The 25,913-nt window shown below is 44.6% G+C and overlaps 1 protein-coding gene across 1 annotated transcript in view; it reads right to left on the bottom strand.

Moving 5' to 3' along the window:
* The window catches only part of LOC134300751 (raftlin), a 59,051-nt gene extending 34,592 nt beyond the window's left edge, over nt 1–24,459 (bottom strand). The window contains exons 1-6 of the mRNA XM_062985173.1: nt 24,456–24,459; nt 24,084–24,261; nt 12,232–12,340; nt 9,214–9,457; nt 8,988–9,134; nt 2,025–2,228 (exon numbers count right to left, since the gene is read on the bottom strand). Coding sequence (XP_062841243.1) covers nt 2,025–2,228; nt 8,988–9,134; nt 9,214–9,457; nt 12,232–12,340; nt 24,084–24,261; nt 24,456–24,459 — 886 coding nt within the window. The remainder of the gene's footprint in view (nt 1–2,024; nt 2,229–8,987; nt 9,135–9,213; nt 9,458–12,231; nt 12,341–24,083; nt 24,262–24,455) is intronic.
* Nucleotides 24,460–25,913: the final 1,454 nt, after the last annotated feature.

Below are 25,913 nucleotides of genomic sequence, written 5' to 3'. Positions count from 1 at the left end.
TTCTCTCAACAGGAATTCGGAGCTAAATTTAGAGGACTGTGTGATCTGTGGTTTGATGATGGATGCATTTTTACCTTCTCTAATTAAACGAGTAGAAATAAATCGGACCCTCTCGGTGCTGTGATCTCACCGGCTCCAAAACTCAGCGGGACTCTTTAAACACCTCCTTTATCTTCACTTTCGCTTCATGTGTTTGACTCGGGGACAAACGTGTCCTTCGTCAGTAATTGGTCCGCTTACCCTCGAGCGTTTTCATTTTACACACAGATTTCAGCCTCTGATTAGCCGACTTCACGCTTTCGCTTCCTGATTCGCCTCTTGTAGTTGTTTTGTTTTCACTTAAATCATTTAGACGGGCAAATATGGTGTGTATATGGGGTGTATTCATGGTTTGAATTATGGAAGGGGGGTATTGGGGTTTGTCCGAGCCTCCTAATTAATATTTGGACCACCATAAAAAAAAAAGGTAGAAACAACAGTTTGGGTGTTGGGGGGTTGTTGACTGGCTAAACTTTATGAACATCGATTTGACACAATCTAATTCAGACTCTCAGAAAGCAATAGGTGTATTAAACAAGCGACGTAGATAGCCGATGTGTACATTAGTATGCAGCGCCTCCTGTGGTCTGCGCAATAGCAACCTTAATGAAGACGCAACCAATGGGAGTGAAGGCAGGCAGGTGGGATTGAAACTGTATGGCTCACTTAAGGAGTCTGGAATCATGTACACCGATCAGGCATACCATTATGACCACCTTCTTAATATTGTGTTGGTCCCCCTTTTGCTGACCCGTCAAGGCATGGACTCCATTAGACCCCTGAAGGTGTGCTGTGGTATCTGGCACCAAGATGTCAGCAGCAGATCCTTTAACTCCTGTAAGTTGTGAGGTGGGGCCTCCATGGATCGGACTTGTTTGTACAGCACGTCCCACAGATGCTCGATCGGATTGAGATCTGGGCAATTTGGAAGCCAAGTCGACACCTCAAACTCATTGTTGTGCTCCTCAAACCGTTCCTGAAGCATTTCTGCTTTGTGGCAATTAGTGTATTAAACAAGCTAGATAGCCGCTATCTAGATTAGTCCACAGCGCCTCCTGTGGTCTGCGCAATAGCAACCTTATTGGAGACGCAGCCAATGGGAGTGATGGCAGGCAGACAAGATTGAAACCGTATGGCTCACTTTAGGAGTCTGGAATCATGTACACTGATCAGGCATAACATTATGACCACCTTCCTAATGTTGTGCTGGTCCCCCTTTTGCTGACCCGTCGAGGCATGGACTCCACTAGATCCCTGAAGGTGTGCTAAGGTATCTGGCACCAAGATGCTCCTGTAAGTTGCGAGGTGGGGCCTCCATGGATCGGACTCGTTTGTCCAGCACATCCCACAGACGCTCGATCGAATTGAGATCTGGGGAATTTGGAGGCCAAGTCAACACCTCAAACTCGTTGTTGTGCTCCTCAAACTGTTCCTGAAGCATTTCTGCTTCGTGCTGAAAGAGGCCACAGCCATCAGAGAATAGCGTTTCCATGTAAGGGCGGACATGGTCTGCAACGATGCTTAGGTAGGTGGTACGTGTCAAAGTAACATCCACATGGATGGCAGGACCAAAGATTTCCCAGCAGAACATCGCACTGCCTCCGCCGGCTTGCCTTTTCCCCATAGTGCATGATGTTATGCCTGGTCGGTGTATGTGTTTGTGTGTGTGTCAATGTAAAAGTGTATAGCTGCACTCTTGGTGTATTTATACTATATAATACGTAATATTCTGACCTTTGACGATGATCTCTTTCTGAAACCACAGGTATGAACTAATATGAAGTGTCTGCAACACTTGAACCCAAGTAAAAGTGGCGTCCAAACATCTCTGACCCTATAGTGTACTGCCCAGTTTAAAATCCCAGTTACCTCTGGTGTTCCTTCTTCTATTTCTGTAGTGTGTTTTGTTTGGCTGTACCTAATAGAATCTGTATCTGTACTGCGTGTATCCATCGATCCTCTGTAATGCACTAATGGAATCTCACCGTCGTCTTTGCCCAGGTTGAAGTAGCCATCGACCAGCGAGGCTCCACTGTTAAAATGCTGCGTCATGTGGTCCAGCCAGTGGGCCTCGATGGAGCAGCTGCCTTCCTCGCCGGCCTGGACCCGCAGGGGCACTTTCACCGTGTAGTACTTCCGCGGGTGCTGCTGCCCATTCGGATAGTTGAAAAGGCCGAAAAGTTCAGCACCTGTGAGGGTAAAGGAACAGAAAATAAAACGTAAAACAGTGGTTAGAGATTCACAGTGAGGATATCAGCTTCTTTTAACAAAGTCTGGTTTCAGCTCTGACTGAACAGTGGTAGCCTAGTGGGTAGAACTTTGGGCTATCAGTTGAAAGGTTGAGAGTTCACATCCCAACTCTGGTATGCAGACGTTGTTGAGCAAGGCCCTTAACCCTCTCAGCTCCAGGGGCATATATATATATATAATCAGCTCCACTTATCATATAGAAGCACTTTGTAGTTCTACAATTACTGACTGTAGTCCATCTGTTTCTTTGCTTGCTTTGTTAGCTCCCTTTCATGCTGTTCTTCAATGGTCAGGACCCCCACAGGACCACCACAGAGCAGGTATTATTTAGGTGGTGGATCATTGTCAGCACTGCAGCGACACTGACATGGTGGTGGTGTGTTAGTGTGTGTTGTGCTGGTATGAGTGGATCAGACACAGCAGCGCTGCTGGAGTTTTTAAACACCTCACTGTCACTGCTGGACTGAGAATAGTCCACCAACCAAAAACATCCAGCCAACAGCGCCCCGTGGGCAGCGTCCTGTGACCACTGATAAAGGTCTAGAAGATGACCGACTCAAACAGCAGCAATAGATGAGCGATCGTCTCTGACTTTACATCTACAAGGTGGACCGACTAACACCACCACCATGTCAGTGTCACTTCAGTGCGAATGATCCACCACCTAAATAATACCTGCTCTGTGGGGGTCCTGACTATTGAAGAACAGCATGAAAGCAGGTTAAAAAAGGTATTTAGAGGAACAGATGGACTACAGTCAGTAATTGTAAACTACAAAGTGCTTCTATTATGGTAAGTGGAGCTGATAACATGGACAGTGAGTTTCCCTCCAGGATTGGACTGTGGGAAGGAATCTGATTAGTATCTGATTTGTGATCAAATAGTTTTTTTTGATTAGCTCTTTAGATACCAGCCAGTAAAGTACACGGTACCACCGTGACATTTGCTTGAGTGATCAAAGATTCGGGCAACAAGAGGCGAAAAATCACTGCCGAAAAGCAGAAGAAGTCGGAACTGTGTGCCAGGATGCATTAAATGCTAATCATGCTGCTGGTGATCAGATCAGACAGTTCAGAGCTATTTTTGCTCTCAGGATGTTGTTCGGCACACAATTTATCCGATTAGCTACAAAAAGGAAAACTAATAAAAACCAATTCGTTAAATTAGATGATCCAGTGCACGGCCCCGATATCAACGAAACGTCCCCGACAGACTCGTCCTGCTCTGTCTGGTGACTGCTGCTGCTCCTCAATATGATTCTGCATTTGCTCGGCACCAAATTAGCTTTTAAATCTGAAATATCGAAGCACAAAGTGCACCTAATGGACTAAAATAGGCAATGATGAATTTGTTTGTGAGTTTCGATCCAGCCGCGCTCGAGTCCTTCCGTCTTTTTTAGATCTATAATGGAACTAATGGATATTTGACCGAAAGGATAAATAGAGATGCACTTTTGAGCCGTCACCCGGTCCGAGTGGCCGGACTCCGCGTCCGAGCCATTTACCGTCTCTCCGAGGACGGCGCGGGGTAGAAGTGGACACAGGATGTTTACCGCCCACGCCCGGGCGCGGAGACGTGCCTCGACTGACGTGGCTTCGTGTCAGGAGCGGTTAGCGAGGATGAATCACGTCTTGAGCGCCGCAGGAGCGATATGACAGGCCATCAGCGCATTCACGCTTCTGTCACAGCTCTCGTCCCACGGCCAGCTGTGCACATATCACAACTTCTGAGGCAATAAGACTCATTAATAAGGGTATAAAAACGGCCCCGTCGCTAACTTTCAGTCAAACCTTTGAAGCGTGATGCTGACAATTTGTGTTATTCAGACTCTAAAGATCAATAGGAGCTCAAAATTAAAGGAGGCAGATCACAGACCGTCGGTGGGATGTTAGCTAACTCGCTAGGACTCCAACTCTAATTCTAGTAATGTTTTTAAAACGCCAGTGCTGACATGACTTCTCTGGTTACTTAATGATGCATATTGCCTTGACGAATGGGGACTTTTTAGGAGTATAGTATGTAAAGTAACACCATGAAAGAGCGAGAGCTTTAGCATCATTAACATTTGTGGCATTTAGCAGACAATTTTAATCCAAAGCGACATACAATTACGACTGAATTCAATTTGAGCAATTGAGGGTTAAGGGGCAGGGGCCAATAGTGGCAACTTGGCGGTGGCAGAGCTTGAACCAGCAACCTTGTCATTACAAGTCCAGTACCTTAACCACTGTGCTAACCATTAAGCATTAGCTCCTACTAAGTTTCACGGAGGGAGATGATCACCACTGAGCAGGTTTGCGAGATGGCCAGAACACAATAGGATAGCTACAATAGGAGCTACTGAACCACAAGAAGGACTTGTGGAACGACTTAGAAGACGAAGAAAACCAAGAATGAGCCGGATTGACAAGATCACCATGTGGACTGCATTGATAGAGGCGAGACAGTGGAGAAAGCTGATCCAACTGTGAGGCCAACCATCATAAAGACGGCGTAGTCACATGACATGACCTACTCAATTGTAACAGCTTGTTACACTCTCTCACTCACTTTCTGCTTATCTAATTAGGGGGGGGCGGGTGCTGGAGCCTATCCCAGCTTTTCACAGTAACACCCTGGACGGGGCGCCATTCCATCGCAGGGCACACACACACACATACACACACATTCACCTATAGGGCAATTTAGTGTCTCCAATTAACCTGACTGCATGTTTTTGGACTGTGGGAAGAAACCGGAGCTCCCGGAGGAAACCCACATGCAAACTCAGCACAGAAAGGACACGGACCGCCCCGCCTGGGGATCGAACCCAGGACCTTCATGCTGTGAGGCGACAGAGCTACCTACCGAGCCACCGTGCCGTGCCGCCCTCAGCATGTTACAGCTGTGTAAAATTGATTTTTACAGACTTACACATAGTATTGGCATAGTTTCTGACAATTTGAGGTAAATTTTGGTCTCTGTGTCTCTATGAATTTGATATATTCTTAAAAACATGGTGCCCTTAACCTTTGCAAGGCCCCCAAGATCCATCCTGCTGCCCCACTGTGCCACACCAAGGGCTTTTCACCTGGTACAAATTTTTGTTCACTACTTCATTAAATCAGACAGCTTGCTCTGAGAAACCGTGAATGTTTAAGAACGTCTGACGATCATAACAAATTCAATAAAGCTAAAACATTAGAACCCAATTCTACGAATTCGAAGGTCATGTTCCCTAATGCGGTGGTCTCCCACCTTCGGGCCGTGGACTGGTACCGGTCCGTGGGTCATTTATTGCCAGGCCGCACAGAAAGAATAAATAATTACAGATCGCTACAAGAGCAATTACAATTCCAAAACTCTTCAGGTGTCACTGTCTCCTATACCGTCTCATTACAGCAAAAAAGCTCAAGATTCACACTGATTTGCCATTCTGTAGTTACTTTATTATAAATCCCCCATTGGTCCGTGAAATGATATCTTATATGAAGCCGGTCCGTAGTGAAAAAAAGGTTGGGGATCGCTACCCTAAGGGGTGTGATGAGGGGCGGCCACTGTGAGACTTAAACGTTTTGGAAAACAGTGCCAGTCCATTTCAAAGGTCTCATTTTATTCCAGACAAGAAAACAAGCACACGAGGACAATTACAGACTGTCACATCTCCTGGCACGTGGTCTGATAGACAGCTGACCGGGTCACTTCAGTCTCCGGCATTTATTCAGCCACTTGCTTAATGCTTTTTGTCTAAAATGTGTTTCAACATCAACACATTCCTCATAAATCCCCAAAGCTCTGACCATTACCCCCTCAAGGGCATAATTCTTTGAGAAAAATTGAAAGAAATGACTGAAATGGGACCAGAAATAGATTTTGATAAGCCGCTCTTGACAGCGGCTGCTTTATTTCTCTCACACTTCAGCAATCCAGCAGTTCGAAGCTCTTCTGACCTTCATTTCTGCCCAAACAAAACCGAACACCAAAAAAAAAACCCCACACCATCACGTCTCCTGGAGGCGCTTCATCTCACGGTGGGGCGGCACGGTGGCTAAGTGGGTAGCACTGTCACCTCACAGCAAGAAGGACCTGGGTTCGTTTCTCAGGTAGGGCGGTCTGGGTCCTTTCTGTGTGGAGTTTGCATGTTCTCCCCGTGTCTGCGTGGGTTTCCTCCGGGTGCTCCGGTTTCCTCCCACAGTCCAAAGACGTGCAAGTGAGATTAATTGGGGACACTAAATTGTCCATGACTGTGTTCGATATAACCTTGTGAACTGATGAACCTTGTGTAATGAGTAACAACCGTTTCTGTCGTTGAATATAATCAAAAGTGTAAAAAATGATGTTAAAATCCTAATAAATAAACAAAACAAACTTTATCTCACAGACTCCGAGTTCCGACGGTAGCGATCGGGATTTCTCTCCATCCACTTCCAGATCCGCCACTTTGTCGTCCAGATGGAGCCCAAGATCCCACCACAGGCATCCCAGCATGCCTCGTTTCACACAACACGGCTCGCTGCGTGCGCAACGCTACAGTTTCTGATTCGCTCGCTGATCGCGAGAGCAAGGGACGCCATCTGGTTCGCCGTGCAAACAGCTCAAACGAGGCTTGATCTAAAACCCTGCGCGTGTTTCTTTTGGAAATGCAGAGACTACGGAAAGCTGTTGAACATCCATTTGGCATGTTCAGCGGAGTTCGAATGCTGGAAAGACTGTCTGAAGGGAACGGAGGCTGGTGAGACATTGTGGTAGACAATATAAACGTTATTTAAAAGGTGGAAAATCAGAGGATTAGAAGCTTAATTGATCCCTATTTATAATCAGTTTATAATCATGTTGAAATGATAATGATGCTCACTCAACCTCACTGATAAAGCACCGCACAAGAAGACTTAATTACATCAAAAATGACATTTACTGCATTTGGCTGACGCTTTTATCCAATGCGACTGACAGCTGACTGAATACAATTCACAGAACTGAGGGATGGGGACTCAGGTGGTGTGATGGTTCGAAACTCAGCTCTGCCATCTGGCTGGTCTGGGCGCCTACATGAAAAATGATTGGCTGTTGTTCATACAGGGTGGGATCCGGATAGGGATTCTGATTGATGACGGCTGATTGATGATGCCTGCACAGAGTCGAGGAATAAATGCGGTGATCAGATTTTGGCTCTCCGTACACAAAGCTGATCCGCATATGAACTCGCTTCGTGCAGGTGAAAAGATGCAGTCGGCTACTGCACACGTGTCAGAAGGGCCATGTGTCTCGCTCTCCTCAATCAGAGCGGGGATCGGCATCAGTAGAGAGGAAGCGTAATGCAACTGGTAATTGGATACGCCAATAGTCGGGAGAAAATGCATAAACAATAATATAAAAAAAGAACTGATGGATAAGGGTTTTATTTAGAGGCGTTTAAACAGCAACCTTCCCATCAATAGCTACAACTGCTCTCGTTCAATCTTAAGAAAAATGTGTTACTGAGGACCCACTCATAATTACACTGAAAATCTTTAATGGGCAAAACTTTATTCCTTGACCTTTATATAATGTATAATGGTGTTTACGTAATAAAATCATGACATAAAAGAATTTAGTTATCAATGGATTGAGTCGTCATGAGGTCAGTTGTCAGTAAATTGGAGGAATCATGTTTTTGTATATTGTTATATATGTGATTGAATCATTAGGGAATCTAGTTCATAATAAAAGGAGTCATCAAGCTATTGAGTTGTCCACTTGTTGACTTCTCAAGTTAAGGTCCAAAGAAATCGAGCCAACAGCAGATTGAGTCGGAGTTTGAGCCATCAAGAGACGATTTTGAATCATCTTCGTGTCTGTAGGATGAGGGACGGTGGCTGAAACAGGGTTTTTTGTTGTTGGGCAGCTTATGCCTCGACAAGTGGATGACTGATCGGTTATGGATGGCAGTGCCTGACTCTCCATAGGCAATACTGCTCTCTGTGAGACCCCACACCTGGCAGGTGAGAAGAAGTGATCTTCAGCTGTGAACGTGTCAGAGGGGGACCGTGACAGCCTTGGCCATCCTCATTTGGCCATGACTGGATTGGGTGAAAATTGGGCTAAAAACCAATAAAGAATTCATTGAATTGATTGAGCGACTGAATCATTAATAAATGTAACCAACCAATCAAGTAGTCAAGGAACAAATAATCCTAAAGGCATTTGTGTCATTAAGAGATCAAGCCGTAAGTGAATCATATTATTGAGCCATTATGTGTCAAGTTATTTTAAGATGGAGTCAATTTAAGTATAATATTAGTCTAAATATTGTTTTTTTTTCTCCTATTTCCTATTTCCAATCCACTGCCGGGCATCCTGATTGCGTTCGAGGAGGGTATATTTGCCTGCTCCACGCCCCTTCCGACACATGCGCAGTCCTTGCAGACCTCTTCTTTTTCCCCGTGCTTTGGTGGATTTGCACATGAGGCTCATCCAGGCGCCTCGGTCTGCTAACCAGGGTCCTTGCACAGCGTTTGAAGACCACATGCACTTAGTCTGGCCTTTTTCCACCCAGCAGACTCCAATTTTGTTTGCTGGATGCTCTGCCAGTTGTGCTCACTAGTTGGTGCCCAGCCGACCGGTAGCAGAGCTGAGATTCGAACCGGGGCGGAATGTCCCGCTGCATCACCTGAGCACCCTAAATAGTGTTTTTTAACAGTGAATAATTGATTAATTAACATATCAAATTAAGTTCTTACCCCTTTTGGTCAGACACGGCCTGCTGTCTTTTTCATTTAACTCTCCGTTTTTGGCTTTGTTGTTGATGGGCGACGGAGCATCATCCTTTCCATCACAGCATTCCGATTTGGAAAAAGTGGACATACCATCCGACAGCGTGTCTCCACCTGTAATTACAGTAATATATTTAATCCAAATCACTAAACACTCTTCCTATGGATTTTCTCTTTAAATCCTCGTCCAGACCTGCGTCTCCAGAGGTTCTTGGCTCGTCCGTCTCTCCCTCCCCGGCCCAGTCCTCGGCCCCGCTCTCTCCCAGATGGCTCGGGCTCGCCGTGATCTCGGAGCCTCGTAGAGAACTCGGACTGGAGTGAAGAGACAGGGATGCCTCTCGGCCGCCTCCCCGTATGGTCACACGAGGGTGGAGGCCGGCTGGTTCCTGGACGAAGCCAGCAAAAATTATGCCCTGGTCAGCTGCGTCCTGAATCTGCTGGGGGGAGGGGGGGACACACAGATTAAACGCTAGATTAAACTCCTCAGCAGAGAACAATTTGACAATTCTTTCTTTCTTTCTTTCTTTATTTGATGCTCCGGTATTTAAGGGTGAATCTGGTCCACATACCAGACCTGGCAGTGTTTTATGTATTTCTGTCCAGGCAGTATGTTTTAATCAGTCAAAGAGACAGAACAGATGCAAAAATCTAAATCCAATCCAAAACTACAATGGTATACATATAATTTTGGGCCAAAAGTATGTGGACCTGACCATGAGTTTGTTGGACATTGCAAACCATGGGCATCTTTGTTCTTGTAGCTATTACAGCCTTCACTCTTCTGAGAAGCATTTCTACAGGAATTTGGCACAAGTCTGTGGGCATTTGTGCCCAAAGTTGGGTGAAAACGCTTTAAATGACATTCCAATTCATCCTGGAAGAGTTCAGAGGGTTAAAATCAGGGCTCTGTGCATTTATATTATGCAGTAAAATTGTTGGTATACGCCTGTTTGCAAGGTGGGGTGGCACACTGGCACGACGGCACTGTGGGTAGGGCTGTTGCCTTACAGCAAGAACGTCCTGGGTTCGATTAACCAACCAGGTTTCTGGAGCTACTAGAAATTGCCCAGTGTGTGTAAATGTGCTGTGATGGACTGGCGACCTGTCCAGGGTGTTTCCTGCCTTTGCCCAGTGAATCAGACCCACTGCGACCCTGACCAGGATAAAGTGGTGGTAAAACAGTGAATGAATGGATGTTTGTAATTCTTGTGGCGGGAAACTCCTGAGTTAGTTAGTTAGTTAGTTAGTTAGTTAGTTAGTTAGTTAGTTATTTAGTTAGTTAGATAGATAGATAGATAGATAGATAGATAGATAGATAGATAGACAGACAGACAAATAGGCAGGCAGACAGACACAGATAGATAGATAGACAGACAGACAGTTAGGTAGAAAGATTGACAGACAGACAAACAGGCAGACAGATAGACAGACAGACCTAGATAGACAGACAGACAGTTAGGTAGATAGATAGACAGACAGACAGTTTGATAGATAGATAGACAGACAGACAGAGAGATAGACAGATAGACAGACAGATAGATATACAGACAGATAGATAGCTAGACAGACAGATATACAGACAGACAGACAGATAGATAGACAGACAGATGTCATATTTCTTTTTAAGTCTGTGTAAACTTTTGGCTTTAATAATCTCAGGGCAGCCTGGGAGTTCTGGAGCTGAATAAGATGTAGAAATAACTAAAGCTCACAAGTTAAGTCTCATAATGAAACACAGAAATGCCACCAGGGGACAAAAATAGTTTTGACACTCTGTTATGTGAGAGGAAAAATCACCTGGTGTTGAGAATAAGCTTTTCTTTAGTTCTGTTTGTTGTCGGGAACTTCACACATTAATAATATTTCACGCTCTTCCCAGTAACCACATTGTATTCAAACCTGTTATTTACGATGCCGCCAACCTCCCTGTCCTGAATTGGCGTATTCAGTATTATCAAGATGTGATTAGAATGGCTAAGGTCCAAGGCCTCGCTGTGCCTGGTGTGTCGCCTCACGTCCCCCCCACCCTTCGCCCCATATTCCTATTCTCATCAAATGAAATTGAATTGTTAGCTGTCAAGGAATGCTAATGACGCCATTCTCCATTCTGCCTGCTTTAATAAATCCCGGCCCGAGGCCTTCCGCAGAGTCGCTGTAATGACACCCACCAGTTTATTCTGTCTAACATTAGAATAAAAAACGCAGCGCGGGTGTGGGGCCGTCCTCCAGCCGCGTTGTTTAATACGTTTCTGCACGTCGATGCCGTGGGTCTGTCATTATTATTAGTATTATTTTTTTGTACGACAAATGAAATCGAACAGATAAGAAGCCGGTCGACTGCAATAGTAATTTGTTCTCTCGTTCGTTAGAGAAAGGGCAGCGGGAATCATTTCCGTTTTTGAGATTGATGTCCCGCCCGTTCGCCGAGAGTAATAACGTTGCAGATATTCACGTCGGAAAGACGAGTTCACCCAGACGTCGAGCCGCGGGGGCCCGTCGCTTTTTAATATCGATTCAATCACAGAATGAACGATGCCTGCACCTATTCAGACTTCTGCGTGGACAGAAGCCTCCTGGACCCTCCTATCCGGATCCGATACAAGCGTGTGTGTGTGTGTGTGTGTGTGTGTGTGTGTGTGTGTGTGTGTGTGTGTGTGTGTGTGTGTGTGTGTGGCGGCGCAGCCCTGCACACTTACTTTGTTCACGTAGAATGTGCTAGATAGATATATAGACAGATAGATAGATAGACAGACATAAATACAGACAGAGATAGATAGACAGACAGGCAGACAGACAGACAGACAGACAGACAGATAGATAGATAGACGGACACAGGCAGGCAGGTTGGCAGACAGACACAGTTAGATAGATAGATAGATAGATAGATAGATAGATAGATAGATAGATAGATAGATAGATAGATAGATAGATAGATAGATAGATAGATAGATAGATAGACAGACAGATAGAGATAGATAGACAGACAGACAGACATAAATACAGATAGACAGACAGAAATAGATAGACAGACACAGACAGACAGGCAGGCAGGCAGATAGATAGACACATAGAGATAGATAGATAGCTAGATAGACAGACAGACAGACAGACAGATAGATAGATAGACAGAGAGATAGACAGATAGATCCGATATGAGCGGGTAGTGTGTGTGTGTGTGTGTGTGTGTGTGGCGCAGCCCTTGCACACTTACTTTTTTCACGTAGCCTTGAATGTGCTCCGGGGTGGGAACATGGTCAGCAGATAAACACTCCTCCAGTTTCAGATGATAAGGCTCAAACTCGGCCTGGCTCTTCTCACAGCTGGAAAGAAAGAACAAAAATTCTGTTTTAACACGTTGATTCTGCTGGTTTAGTCACGTCCGCCGCTAATAAATGCATAACAGTTAGCCGGGGCGAGAGATCAGTGATGTAACACTCAGCAGTCATCATCTATCACAATTTAAAATCAATATTTTGTCAATTTTGGTCAACAAAAAAGTCCTGCTTTTATAAAGTGGACCAAACTATTAAGACCTTCCTTCTAATTTGAATTCATGTGTTTCAGCCACAACAATCGCTAACAGGTGTAATAAATCAATTATAAAAGGAAATTATATGCTTCAGACTTTGCAGCAATAGTTTAGAGAAGGCCCTTTCTTGTTCCAGCACAAAGCAAGCTCTATAAAGACATGAACTGGAACATCAACTGAGACTTTCTTGACTGACATACAAATAGATGCTCTTTTGACTGAATGGGTATTTAAAAGTCTTGTGAGAAGCCTTCTCAAAAGAGCGGCTGTTGTTAGAGGTCACTCTGTTTTAATAGCATTTGTTTTTGAAATGGGACGTCCAACAAGCTTATCGTCAGGTGTCCAAATACTGTTGGCCACATAGTGTATAAAAAAAGTTTGCTTTCAGCTCAGGTTTTAACTTTAGGTCCAAATTTTTTATGGAAGAGACATCAACGTAAAAACTGTTCTGAGCAGATGCATCCAATCCTGAGATCAAAATGAGCAACGCCGTGTTGATAAAACCAGTGATAACTCAGGACTAGTAACTGGAAGGTGGCCACTGTTGGGTCCCTGAGAAAAGCCCTTAACCCTTAACTGCCTGCAGAAGGGCCTGGGTTCGATACCCAGGCAGGGTGGTCCGTGTTCTTTATGTGCGGAGTTTGCATGTTCTCCACGTGCCTGTGTGGGTTTCCTCCGGGAGCTCCGGTTTCCTCCCACAGTAAAAAAAACATGCAGTCAAGTTAATTGGAGACACTGAGGATGGGATTGGCTCCAGCAATCCCCCCCAAGTGTTTCCAATTTTTGGGCAACAGTTTAGGGAGTGTCGCTTCTGGTGCCGTCTTTAAATAAATGGGTTTGGTGTGGACCCATGCAGAAATCCAGAAGCCTATCAGCACCTTAGGAATAAATTAGAACGTCTGTTCTCGTTTTTCAATTGAAGCAAATCCCTATAGTCGTGTAATAAGATGTAATCTGTGTCTGCTAGATTGGATTGATTATCCTGGTCGGTTGACCACATTCGTTCAGAATCTCCGGCTCTGCAGTGTCTCATCCAAACTTAGCTTGTCGGACCAGTCGTGTTGTTTTTTCCCCCCATTTCCAATCTACTTCACGTTGGATTTGTAATTTATTCGGATTTATTTTCAGAGCTCGTGACGTCTGGAATTGACAAATCGTGGTAGGTTGTGCATAATTCATGATGTACATTTGCACACGCAAACAAATATTGCCGTAATTTAATAAAGAAGCGAGTCAATATTGTGCTGCTGTCTGTGGAGTAGGAAACGCACGTTTACTCTGAAAAAATACGTTTATCCTTTATATGGCCAAAAGTATGTGGACATCTGAGCTTGTTCCATCGTTTATCGACTGTCGGCTGTCGGCTGTGACTGAGGCTCTTTAGATTTATTTGAAGACGTCCCAACAAGGTAACGTTTGTGGTCTGATGATACGAAACATTTTTACGCTTGTAGGTCAAGTGAAGTGATGCTGTGGTATCTGTAAAGTATGGCGGTGGTAGCATTATGTGATTACAAAGCAAAAACAAGCTTTCAAAATGCTGCTAATGAAAAAGAGTCAACAAAATCTATAACAGAGTGCCCTTCACTGTGGCACTTCAGATTATGGTCAGGTCCATCCTGTTTGATTTAATCATCCTTAAGATGTGTGGCCAAAAGTATTTGGACACCTGACCATGAGCTTGTTCAACGTCCCATTTCAAAAGCAAATGCTATTAAAACAGAGTGACCTCTATGTGGCCATTTCAGCTCTTGTGAGAAAGCTTCAAAGGTTTGTCTGTGGAAATTTGTGCCCGTTCATTTAAAAGATGACAGTGTTTGAATGGCTGGGCGCTGATGTTGGTCAAGAAATCCAAATTTGGACGCATATAATTATAATTTCCTTTATATAATTGATTTATTACGTTATAATTAGAAAGGGTGTCCAAATACTTCTGTCCATATAGTGTAGTTTGGAAGTCTAAGGTGTGAGAGAAAAAACAGCAGTGGGAATTCAACCCAACAGTGAGGCTATTCCTGCTACACAGCCCAGCAGGTACCAGCCTCGGGCACAGCACTTGCCATCACACACTTACACGCACACACACACACACACACACACACACACACACACACACACACACACACACACGCTGCAGGAGGAGATGATTGCCTTTAGATGACACACAGCCATCTGCTGCCTATATACAGTTTCTCTCATGTGGCCATGAGACCATCCCTGAAACACAAGGTATGGAATACACGCTGGGCAGAGGTGCCAGTCCATCGCAGATTCTGGCGCATTTACTCACACCTAGGGGCAGTTCAGAGTAGCCTGTCCACCTAGTGTCCAAACCAAAATGCGCAGTGGATCAAACCTGGTTCAAAGCCGACTCTACTAGACTAATTAAAGCCAAACATCAAGTGTAATGGTTTTGTATAAATGTACAGTATATATGCAATGTGGGCACTGGGGTCCATAGCAGTTGTACTGTAGTCCATTACAGCCTCAAGTATCAAGGTTCGAGTGGAGGAGTTTGATTCTGTGTACGTACTGAGACTCTCTGTGTGTGTGTTGTGCTAGTAACTGATGAAGATGCTCGAGAAGGCTTCATATGTGTTGGAGGAGGTGTGTGATATCCTGGGGCCTCATGTTCAGCGTGATAGATATAGAGAAAGATAGACAGATATATAGATAGATAGACAGGCAGATAGATAGATAGATAGATAGATAGATAGATAGATAGACAGACAGACAGACAGACAGACAGACATATAATAATAGACAGACAGATAGATATATAGAAATATAGACAGACAGATAGATAGAAATATAGACAGACAGACAGGTATATAAACAGACAGATAGATAACTAGACAGACACATAAACATATAATAATAGACATACAGATAAATAAACATACAAATAGATAGAAAGATAGACAAACAGACAGATAGATAAAGACAGGTAGACAGACAGACAGAAAGAGAGATAGACAGACAGACAGAGGCAGGCAGACAGATAGTCAGACAGATGATAGATAGAATGTGATGTACACTATATCTTCAAAAGTAATGGGACACCATTTGTTATTTTTTAATTCATGTGTTTCAGAAAACATCTGTAATAAATTAATATAATGTTTCCAACTTTGCAGCAGGAGTTTAGGGAAGGCCCTTTCCTGCTCCAGCATGACTGTGCCATTGTGCACAAAGCAAGATCTATAAAGACCTAGGAAAGCTGATGGAGGGACCTCAGCCCCACTAAACAGCTATGGAATGAACTGGAACATCAACTGCTGTTTTCTTTTGACTAAATCAGCCCAAATTCCCACAGACATACTTCACAGCCTTGTACTAAGCCTTCTGAGAAGAGCGGCTGTTGTTCTAGCTAAAAAGATCACATAGAGGTCACTCTGTTTTAATAGCATTTGTTTTTTAATAGGATGTTTAACAAGCTCATGGTTGGGTGTCCAAATACTTTTGATCACATCGTGCATATGTGGAGAAATGCATTTTTTTTTTGTAAATGAACAGCATTTGCATAAATAAATGCATTCTGCCTCTAACCCACACAGACAGTTCATGAATTATTTTGAGATGAACGTGCTCAGATTAGGACAGAAAGAAGCGAAGGAGGAACCCACGTTCTAATTTGTTTCCTTACGTGATTACAGCTGCGAGGAGCTTGTGGCATAAATCCGCCTGATGATGATGATGATGATTGTGTGTGTGTGTGTGTGTGTATGCACATGTGTGAACATGCTGATGTTAGCCTGGAGGACTTGATTGATAACGTCAGACAGAGTGAGAGTTGTGACAGTGGCACATCATTTAGTGTGGGTGCTGCAAATCATCAGGGACCCGGAGATCCACATCTGTAGCATCTGTACCCTTCATGAGCTTTGAGGCGGCTGTGTACTCATAAAAGCACAATGTGAAGCTTGTTTGACTGTGGACGGTATCCGTGTTTTAGCAGCTAGTGTGGGTGCTGCAAATCATCAGGGACCTGGAGATCCACATCTGTACCCTTCATGAGCTTTGAGGCGGCTGTGTACTCAAAAAGCACTTTGTGTAGCTTGCTTGACTGTGGACAGTATCCGTGTTTTAGCAGTTTCTAATTTACGGCAGGTTTGTTTTTATTACCCTGAGTATAAGGTGACGGTTTGGGTTTTCTTCATGACCTTGGCAAGTGACCACTGATCCATGTACTTAGCAAAAACCCATCACGAGTCTTAGTCTAGAGTCCGAGTCGAGTCATGAATCTTTAGGCTAGAGTCCGAGTCGAGTCACGAGTCTTTAGGCTAGAGTCCGAGTCGAGTCATGAGTCTTTAGGCTAGAGTCCGAGTCAAGTCACAAGTCTTTAGGCTAGAGTCAGAGTCGAGTCACGAGTCAATAATCTACACAAAACATATATTGGAAATGTAGCATAGAAATAAACAAATAATCTGTAAGTTCAGATAAAAAACAACAACAGATTAGCGAGTGTATTTAGTTTTTCTTCGTGCCTTTACTTTCCTAGGTACCAGTTAAAAGCTTAAACTGACGTTTTGTTTTCATTGCAAATTACGGCACAGCAGCCAAAATCCCAATCAAAGCAAAAAATCATAACCACTGCTTACCTTAGCTTCTGTTCTTCCAGATGCTATTAAATTTATAAGCGTGTGTCCCATTAGGAATAGAATCCGTTATTTTGTAAATGTGCTTATAATTAAAAACCTCCAAACTTTTCCCGGTTGTGAAGTAAAACAGGAGCTCGTTAGAAAGCCGATCGAGTGTTTCATTACCACGTCATCTGTGTGACGCAAACTGAATAAATACAAATAACAGCATTTCTTACTAACAATTACAATCAGAAGCTCTGATTGGTTCAGAAAGCGGCTCTTACAATCATTAGCGACAATTCTGTAGGAGCGTTCCATTCACATTATCTGTTACTGTGAAGTGCACTAGGTAGGGTATTCCACCATTTTAAGTAGAGAGCGACGCTTCATCACTACGCCGGAAGCTGGCTGGAACATTTAGCCATTACGTGCGTTGCGGGTTAAGACGGCCGGAGCGTTATTATTATTAGAGAGCAGAAAATGACACGATCAGAATGATGTCGGATCGTATATATATATGTATAATTGTCACATGTAACTAATGTTGCTGACTTTTGTTGTCCACAAGTCATTTTTACGAGTCTCGAGTCCAGTCCGAGTCATTTGAAACGAGTCTGTTTTGAGTCTGAAGTCGCTGTGTGTGCTCATCTCTGGTGGTGAGACTTGAGCCAACAACCATCTGATTACTGAGCTACCACTTCCCTGTCTTGACGTGCATAAACGTGCCTTACAAAACAATCACATTCATACTCTTGCAGTGCAGGATATGTGTTTTTACGCTCTATTCATATTTTTCAGAGGATTATGGGAACAGGTGTGTGTGTGTGTGTGTGTGTGTGTGTGTGTGTGTGTGTGTGTGTGTGTGTGTGTGTGTGTGTGTGTGTGTGTGTGTGTGTGCTCGCGTGAACACGTGTGTGTGTGTTAGGGCATTACCATGACAACATTGTCATTTTGAATCCACTTAACGTGTGTTTCACAATCTTTCATCAGTGCATTAATTATGTAGCGCCGCTATTTCGCCGAGCATGAATACTGTTCTGTGAACGTATCAACCTTAATGGAATCCCCCCCGATCCAGGATAAATTACCCAGCATTCCTCACTCAACTGGAACAGCGGTTCAAAAAGAAACATCGGCCGCTTGACATTTGAAATTAGGAACGGCAGCCACCCGCTCGTCCCCGCTCGCCCGTACGCGTTCCACTCTGCCTCCTGACTAATGTCCGACAAATGATATCTGAAACCGGTCCTGACAAAGAGCGCTAACGTGACTGTTGCGGCGGCGGCTGAAGGACTTGAGACAGGTGAGCTAATGAATTAGCCTAGCTCTACCGTGTGTATGTGTAAGCGGCGTTATGCCTTGACGTTTTTATACTGGGGCTGAGGCCGTTTTTGGTTGAGCTCATAGCCACTGATGCACCACTGCTTTCACATCATCATCACATGAAAATCTTCTTCCCCTTAAAGCTTCTTTGAGCATCCAAAAAGGTGGAAATCAGATGGAGCTAAATCCGGACTATAAGCGTCTCTCAGTCTCTCAGACACGACTGATTACTCCTCCTACTACTACACCCTCATCGCTTATAATATAAAAGTGAGGAAACTTTTTGAAGATCCCTCATATTTTTGGGGGGTATTTTAAGGTCATGTTTTACACTTTGGTCCCATTCATGACAGGACAGGTAGTTACAGGTTACCCATGATTCATCAGTTTGAGTTCAAATCTCCAGTTCACCTCACTTGCACGTCTTTGGACTGTGGGAGGAAACCGGACCTCCAGCAAGAAAACCCACACAGACACGGGGAGAACATGCAAACTCCACACAGAGTTTGTGGACTCGGACTGATTTACTTTGGAATCAAACCCAGGACCTTCTTGCTGTGAGGCGACAGCGCTACTCCTGAGCCACGGAGTTTGTGGTATAAGTGTACAGTAATCTAAAAAATAAGGCCTAGGTGGCACAGCGGGATATTCTGCTAGCACACCAGCGCTGGGATTCTGGACTGCTTCTGGTAGTTTTAGTTTTCGGCCACTAGTCTGCTGGGTGGGAAAAGACCGGACTTTAGAAGGGAGTGGGCTCTTTAAAGCTGTGTAAGGACCCTGGTTAGTTGCCCGAGTTGCCTGTACAGAAGTGAAGGAACGTAGAGATCGGAGTGCGACTCTCACGCGCCAATCCACCGAAATACGAGCGAATAAGAACTGGGCGGTGGACTCCGCACATGTCGGAGGGAGTACGTGTCAGGCGAATATATCCTTCTTGGATACCATCAAGGTCTCCAGCGGAGGAACGGTGGAAGACTAATCGGCTAATGCCAAGTTCACACTACACGACTTTCCAAGTGGTCAGGTCGCTGTACAGTTCACACTACACGACTGGATCTCTTGTAATCGGGAGTCTTTCAGGTCGGTGTGGCTTTCACACTACACGACTGATCGGCGATAGGGGGTCTCACACTATACGATCTATCACCAACTGGAATCACAGGCGAGCTTCTCTGGTCTCCCAAACTACGTTTTGTCATGCGAGAAGTGACGAGGGGTTTAATGAGGAGCATGGACAAACAGCATGGATTGTTTTGTAGTGAGTTGGAGGTTAATAAATATTTTTTGCAATGCAGCGTGGGTGTTTTGTAGAGAACGATAAGGTCAGAAATACTGAATAACTTGTGTGTCTGCCGGTGTATTCTGATATAAACTATATTAGGCCCCTGTCCCACCTTTTTACACTCCTCCCCTCCCCAGTGTTTCCCCTCACACCGTATCTTGCGTTCTCATTGGCTGTTCGACATAGCACTCATTGCCAGCCGGGCAACTTATATCCAGATATTTGAGAAGCTAGATATCTCTCTACGGTCGCTCGGATCGAGTTGTTGAGTAGCGATTGAGAGCCGAGTTTCGATCGCCGAGTGAACGCCGAGTTGCTCCCGAGCCGGCAAATCTAGCGCCGACCGGTCGCCGAGCAAATATCAGGGCAAAAATCGTGTAGTGTGAACTAGGCATCGCTAAACTAAGAATGAAGGGTTGCCAGGTTGCTGCTGTTGGGACCCTGAACAAGGCCCGTAACCCTTAATTGCTCAGACAGTATACTGTGACTGTAATGGATAAAGGCGTCTGCAAAATGCTAAAAATGTCAATGTGAAGCCTGTGATTTATGTGTGAAATTTCTAGTGCAGCGTGTGCAAAGAAAAGTTTATACCAGGTGAATGTAAATGTTTGTAGAGTAAATATAATAAAAGAGCTCACCGTTAGCATTCGCGTCAATGCCAATTCATGTCCCAGTGACAGAGGGAACAAATGCTAAGTGTTTATATACTGGTTTCCCTATTAGTAGTTTTATCGACCTCTTGTTTACATGCCATATAGTTATTGTTACCAGCTCAGGAACGCTTCAGCGATTCTGTAAATAACTGCAGTGAGAGCAATAAAAGTGAATTTAATAGCAGAGAGAGAGAGAGTGGGGAAGGGGGGGGGGGGAGAGAGAGAGAGAGCGACTGTAAATAAAGCTGAATGAATTTCAGACTGAGGCATCTTTCCACCGGTCCTCTGGGAGTCTATACTGTCTATAGTCATAGATCAACACATCCTTACACACACACACACACACACACACACACACTTGTATTATCTTCTATACACATGGACAAAAGTATTGGGACACCCTTTCTAATTTTTGAATTCATGTGTTCCAGCCTTAACAGTTGCTAACAGATGAAAAAAAAAATCAATCATATAAAGGAAATAACATGCTTCCAATTTTGCAGCAATAGTTTGGGGAAGGCCCTTTCCTGTTCCATGAAGACATAAAGAAAAGCTCGGGTCAAAGAAACTTTATTTACATTTATATATATTTATCCAAAGCGACTTACAGTAGACTGTCTAAGCAATAAGGGGTTAATGTCGCTCAAGGGTCCAACAGTGGCAACCTGACAAGGCTGGGGCTTAAACCAGTGACCTTTCCATTACTGCTCGAGTGCCTTAACCGCTGACCTCAGCCCACTGAACAGCTGTGGAATTAAACCCCTCTTACCAGTTGTTATTTGGTTCATGACATTCTCAGCTCTGCAGTGTAACCACTAACATGGTATTGGTGACCACATGGTACTGAGAGTTGTTCTGGTTCATGTGTATCAGGTGCATCGTGCAGCAGTGACTCATGGGATTCTTGTTTATGTCCATTATACAGTATGGTCATGTGAACACAATATCAGAATCAGAATCTTTATTATTCGCCAAGATGTTAACATATATACATCTAGTTAAATAATAGAAAAAGGAACACTATAGATAAACATAGAATAAACAATACAACAGCGACATAGACAGTACAGCATCAGACAACGTGTGCAATGTAGATGTAAGATTATTACAAGTAAATAAGGTGCATACGTGCATTGACTGCATAAGGGAAAGATTTGAGAGGCATGTGTGATGTGCAGCATGTATGATAAGATCCATGTGCATATATAACTCCTATCTTTGATGAGCAAAGATGATCAGAGGATCCAGTTTGTCCACAAATGTGTGAGAAAATGATTGAAATGTTTAAAAGATTGAAATGAACCTCAAAGAAAGATTGGAAGGGATTTGCATATTTCTCCCTCTACAGTGCAGAATATCATTAAACCATTTAAGGAATCAGGAGGAATTTCAGTGCGTAAAGGCCAAGGGTCCAAGCTTAAGCTGAACGCTCGTGAATCCCTCAGACGGCGCCGCATCAAGAACCTCCACTCAACAATAGCTGATAGAACCACATGGGTGAGGGATTAGTTTATCAAACCTTTATCAGCTCTACAATACAGAGTTACATGCACAAATGCCACTTAACACTTTACTGTGCAAAAAAGAAGCCTTATGTTACCCATGTCCATTAATACGGACGTGTTGTTTACCTCTTGATACTTCACCAGTCTTCACTCTTCTGGGAAAGTTCTTCATAATACAGTATTTTTAAGTATGTTTTGAAATTGTGTGCCCATTTAGTCCAAAGAGCATCAGTGAGGTCAGGACTCAATGTCTGGCTCAAAACTAATGTTCCAATTCATCCCAGAGGTGTTCGGTGGGGCGAGGTCAGGGATCTGTGCAGGTTATTGGAGTTTTGACCGTATGGTGGAAAGAAAAATGAAGGGAGGATGTAAACACACACACACACACACACAGAGAGAGAAACACACTGGCTTTGTTAAGTTACTGGCAGCTGTGTGGGAGGTCAGTCCAGTCCCCTCCGGTCCAGCCGTGTGACCTTCATATGGTCACGCCATTCTACACACACACACACACACACACTTACGTTTGGGCTGTGCCAGCATGGCCATGATCAGGGTTGGATGTGGATTTGAGTGGTGGCTACTGCTTGCCAGTGGATTAGAGACCCACTCTTCAAATTGTACTTCCACTTTCTCTCTCTCACACACACACACACACACTCACTCACTTTCTATCTCGCCACATGACCGATCCCGCAGTTCAGGACTAACCCCAGGCACTTGGGCTCTAACGCAGTGTTTAATAATAATGAAATGAATTCCGAAGCTGCGTGTAGTCAAATTATAAAATCGTTGCCGGCAAAACAGGTTGAGCTGAGAAAGTCACTGAAACAACAGAACTCCTGGAGAACGATCGATCGCTATTGATCCCCGTGTGTGTGTGTTTAGTGCCAGGAGGCATTTCCAAAATTAAGAATCACATTTTTCCGGTAAGGTCAGGGCTGCACCTCCCGACACACGGCGAATAAACATCAAAACCTGAAATGTCTGATGTCAGATGTAAGTAACGATGAAGAAGAAAAAAATCTCGTATCGGATTGAACCATAAACTGTAAATTTAGCTAAAAATTACTTTGATGAAGGGTGACGGTCTTTGTGGGGGTTTAATCACTGCACCTTTTTGACCTGGCCACCAGGCCGGGAGCCTGACAGACAGAGGTTAATCGGCTTTACATTGACGACATTTAGCAATAACCTGTTTTTGTAGGCAGTTGTAGCCTAGTGGTTAAGGTGCTGGACTAGTAATCCAAAGGTACTAGGTTCAAGCCCCACCACTGCCAGGTTGGCACTGTTGGGCCCTTGAGCAAGGCCCTTAACCCTTAATTGCTTAGACAGTGGCAACTTGGCAGTGGTAGGGCTTGAACCAGCAACCTTCTGATCACTAGTTCAGTATCTTGACCCCCTGACTGCTGCAACAGTGATTCATACTGTCTGTTCAACACATCTACTGGCCAGTTGGCGACTTCTCATTTGACTGTGTATGAGGTGAGAGACTTTAAGTCACACTACTATATAACCAAAAGTATTTGGACACCCGACCATGAGCTTGTTGGACGTCCCATTTCAAAAACAGAGTGACCTTTACATTTCTGGCATTTAGCAGACGCTTTTATCCAAAGCAACTTACAGTACTGTGACATTGTACTGTCTGAGGGATAAGGGCCTTGCTCAAGGGCCAAACAGTGGCAACCTGGCAGCGGTGGGGCTTGAACCAGCGACCTTCTGATCACTAGTTCAGTATCTTGACCCCTGAGTGCTGAAACACTGATTTATACTGTCTGGTCAACACATCTAGTAGCTGGTTTACAGAAATGGTCGGCGACTTCACATGTGACTGTGAATGAGGTGAGAGACTTTACGGTACACTACTATCTAACCAAAAGTATTTGGACACCCGACCATGAGCTTGTTGGACGTCCCATTTCAAAACCAAATGCTACTAAAACAAAGTGACATTTACATTTTTGGCATTTAGCAGACACTTCCCAAAATTTCCAAAGTGTTCAGTGCTCTTCATGTTTTTATAGAGCTTTCTGTGTAAAGGACCTTCCCTAAACTGTTGCTGCAAGGTTGGAAACATATAATTTCCGTTATATATTTGATTTATTCCACCTGTTAGCTACTGTTGCGTCCCAATACTTCTGTCCATATAGTGACCATGTAGTTTGGTCCATTAATGGCTTCTTACCTCTCGGGCAGCTTGCTGAGCACCGCTCGGTAAAGCTGACGCTGGATGCTGGCCACCTCCGGGCCGCATGGGTGGACGAAGGGATGGACCACCGTGAGGACATAACCCTGCTGGTACAGATCCTGAAGCTGGGACGGCAGCTCCCGTACCGAAGACAGACACAACGTCGAAGTTCCGTCTGTTAAAGGACAGAGAGAAAGAGAGAGAGAGAGACGGGTCAGGGGTGAGACGACTTCACTGTAAGAGGTTCGAGTCTGCTAACGAGTGGGTCCATCATGACTTTACTTTTAATTCAGAAAACCCACAGTGGAAATATTGGAGTCATTATTTCCACTTGAGTTTAATATTGGACAGCACGGTGGCTCGGTGCACCCATGGGTAGCGCTGTCCCCTCACAGCAAGAAGGTCCTGAGTTCGATCCCCAGGCGAGGCGGTCCGGGTCCTTTCTGTGTGGAGTTTGCATGTTCTCCCTGTGTCTGAGTGGGTTTCCTCCAGGAGCTCCGGATTCCTCCCACAGTCCAAAAACATGCAGTCAGCTTAACTGGAGACACTGAATTGCCCTATAGGTGAATGTGTGTGTGTGTGTGTGTCTGCCCTGCGATGGACTGGTGCCCCGTCCAGGGTGTTACTGTGTGCCTTGCACCCATTGAAAAGCTGGGATAGGCTCCAGCACCCCTCCGCGACCCTAATTGGATGAGCGGTTAAGAAAGTGAGTAAGTGAGTGAGTTTCATATGGTGGTAAAACATAAACACTGGTGACCACAGTCAAGCAAGCTTTAAATCACAGAGGAAAAGAAATACATCATCTAAAATCCTCATTAGTTAGACTAGCACACAAAGAAAATGCAGGATGGACACAGGGCTTCTTTCTCGCACAGCAGCTTCTAAGCTACCCGTGATATAAAGCTTGCTTGACTGTGGACGGTGACGCCCGTTCTCCAGCAGCTTTACATTCATGGCATGAATGTAAGAGTGAAAACTGAGTTTTATTTCTTAATCATTTTGTTAAACAGGAATCAGGAACCGTGGGCGGCACGTTGGTTCGGTGGGTAGCACTGTCGCCTCACAGAAAGACGGTCCTGGGTTCGATTCCCAGGTGGAGCGGTCCAGGTCCTTTCTGTGTGGAGTTTGCATGTTCTCCTCCCACAGTCCAAAGATGTGCAAGTGAGGTGAATTAGAGATACAAAATTGACTCTGTTTGATATTTAAAACTCGAACTGATGATTCTGTCCTGTCATGATTGTAACCAAAGTGCGTAAAACATGACGTTAATATCCTAATAAATAAATAAATGTTTTTTTGATGTGAGGGGTAACAGAATTAAAAAAGATGATAGTTTTTAGTTATTAGAGGCACGCTGGTGGCTTTCTAACCTTCCTATGATTTAATAGTCCCGGATGAAAATCCAATTAAACGTGATTGTTTAGCTCGACGTGAGGCGGGAGCGTCTCAAACCGGGGCTCCGAAAGCTTCTCTGCAGGGCCGACGAGGAAACCCCCCCGGCATTAATGAGGTACGTTTGATAGACTGACCTGATATGGCGAACGAGGTAGGGAGGAGGCGAGGTGCTTACTCGCTTTCTCCTGTGTGTGTGTTTTTAGCAGATGCTCATCCCACTCTAAAGCGAAAGAGACAGGCCATGAGAGAACACCAGACACCGAGTGTCAGAGCCACCCAGCTGTGCGACGACACGTACGCAGAGCCCGTCCAAGAGAAGCATCAGAGACAGCCGTATGCTAATGAGGAAGAGACAGCGAGAGCAAAGGAATGAGAGACGCACGGCGAGATGCTGGCTGGCCGACCGCTCTCGAGGCGCAGATCCAAAACCTG

Source organism: Trichomycterus rosablanca, chromosome 23 (genome assembly GCF_030014385.1).
Source record: "Trichomycterus rosablanca isolate fTriRos1 chromosome 23, fTriRos1.hap1, whole genome shotgun sequence".
In the NCBI taxonomy this organism is placed as follows: Eukaryota; Metazoa; Chordata; class Actinopteri; order Siluriformes; family Trichomycteridae; genus Trichomycterus; species Trichomycterus rosablanca.
The sequence above is the reverse complement of the archived record's forward strand: the minus strand, read 5'-3'. Positions and strand labels throughout refer to the sequence as shown.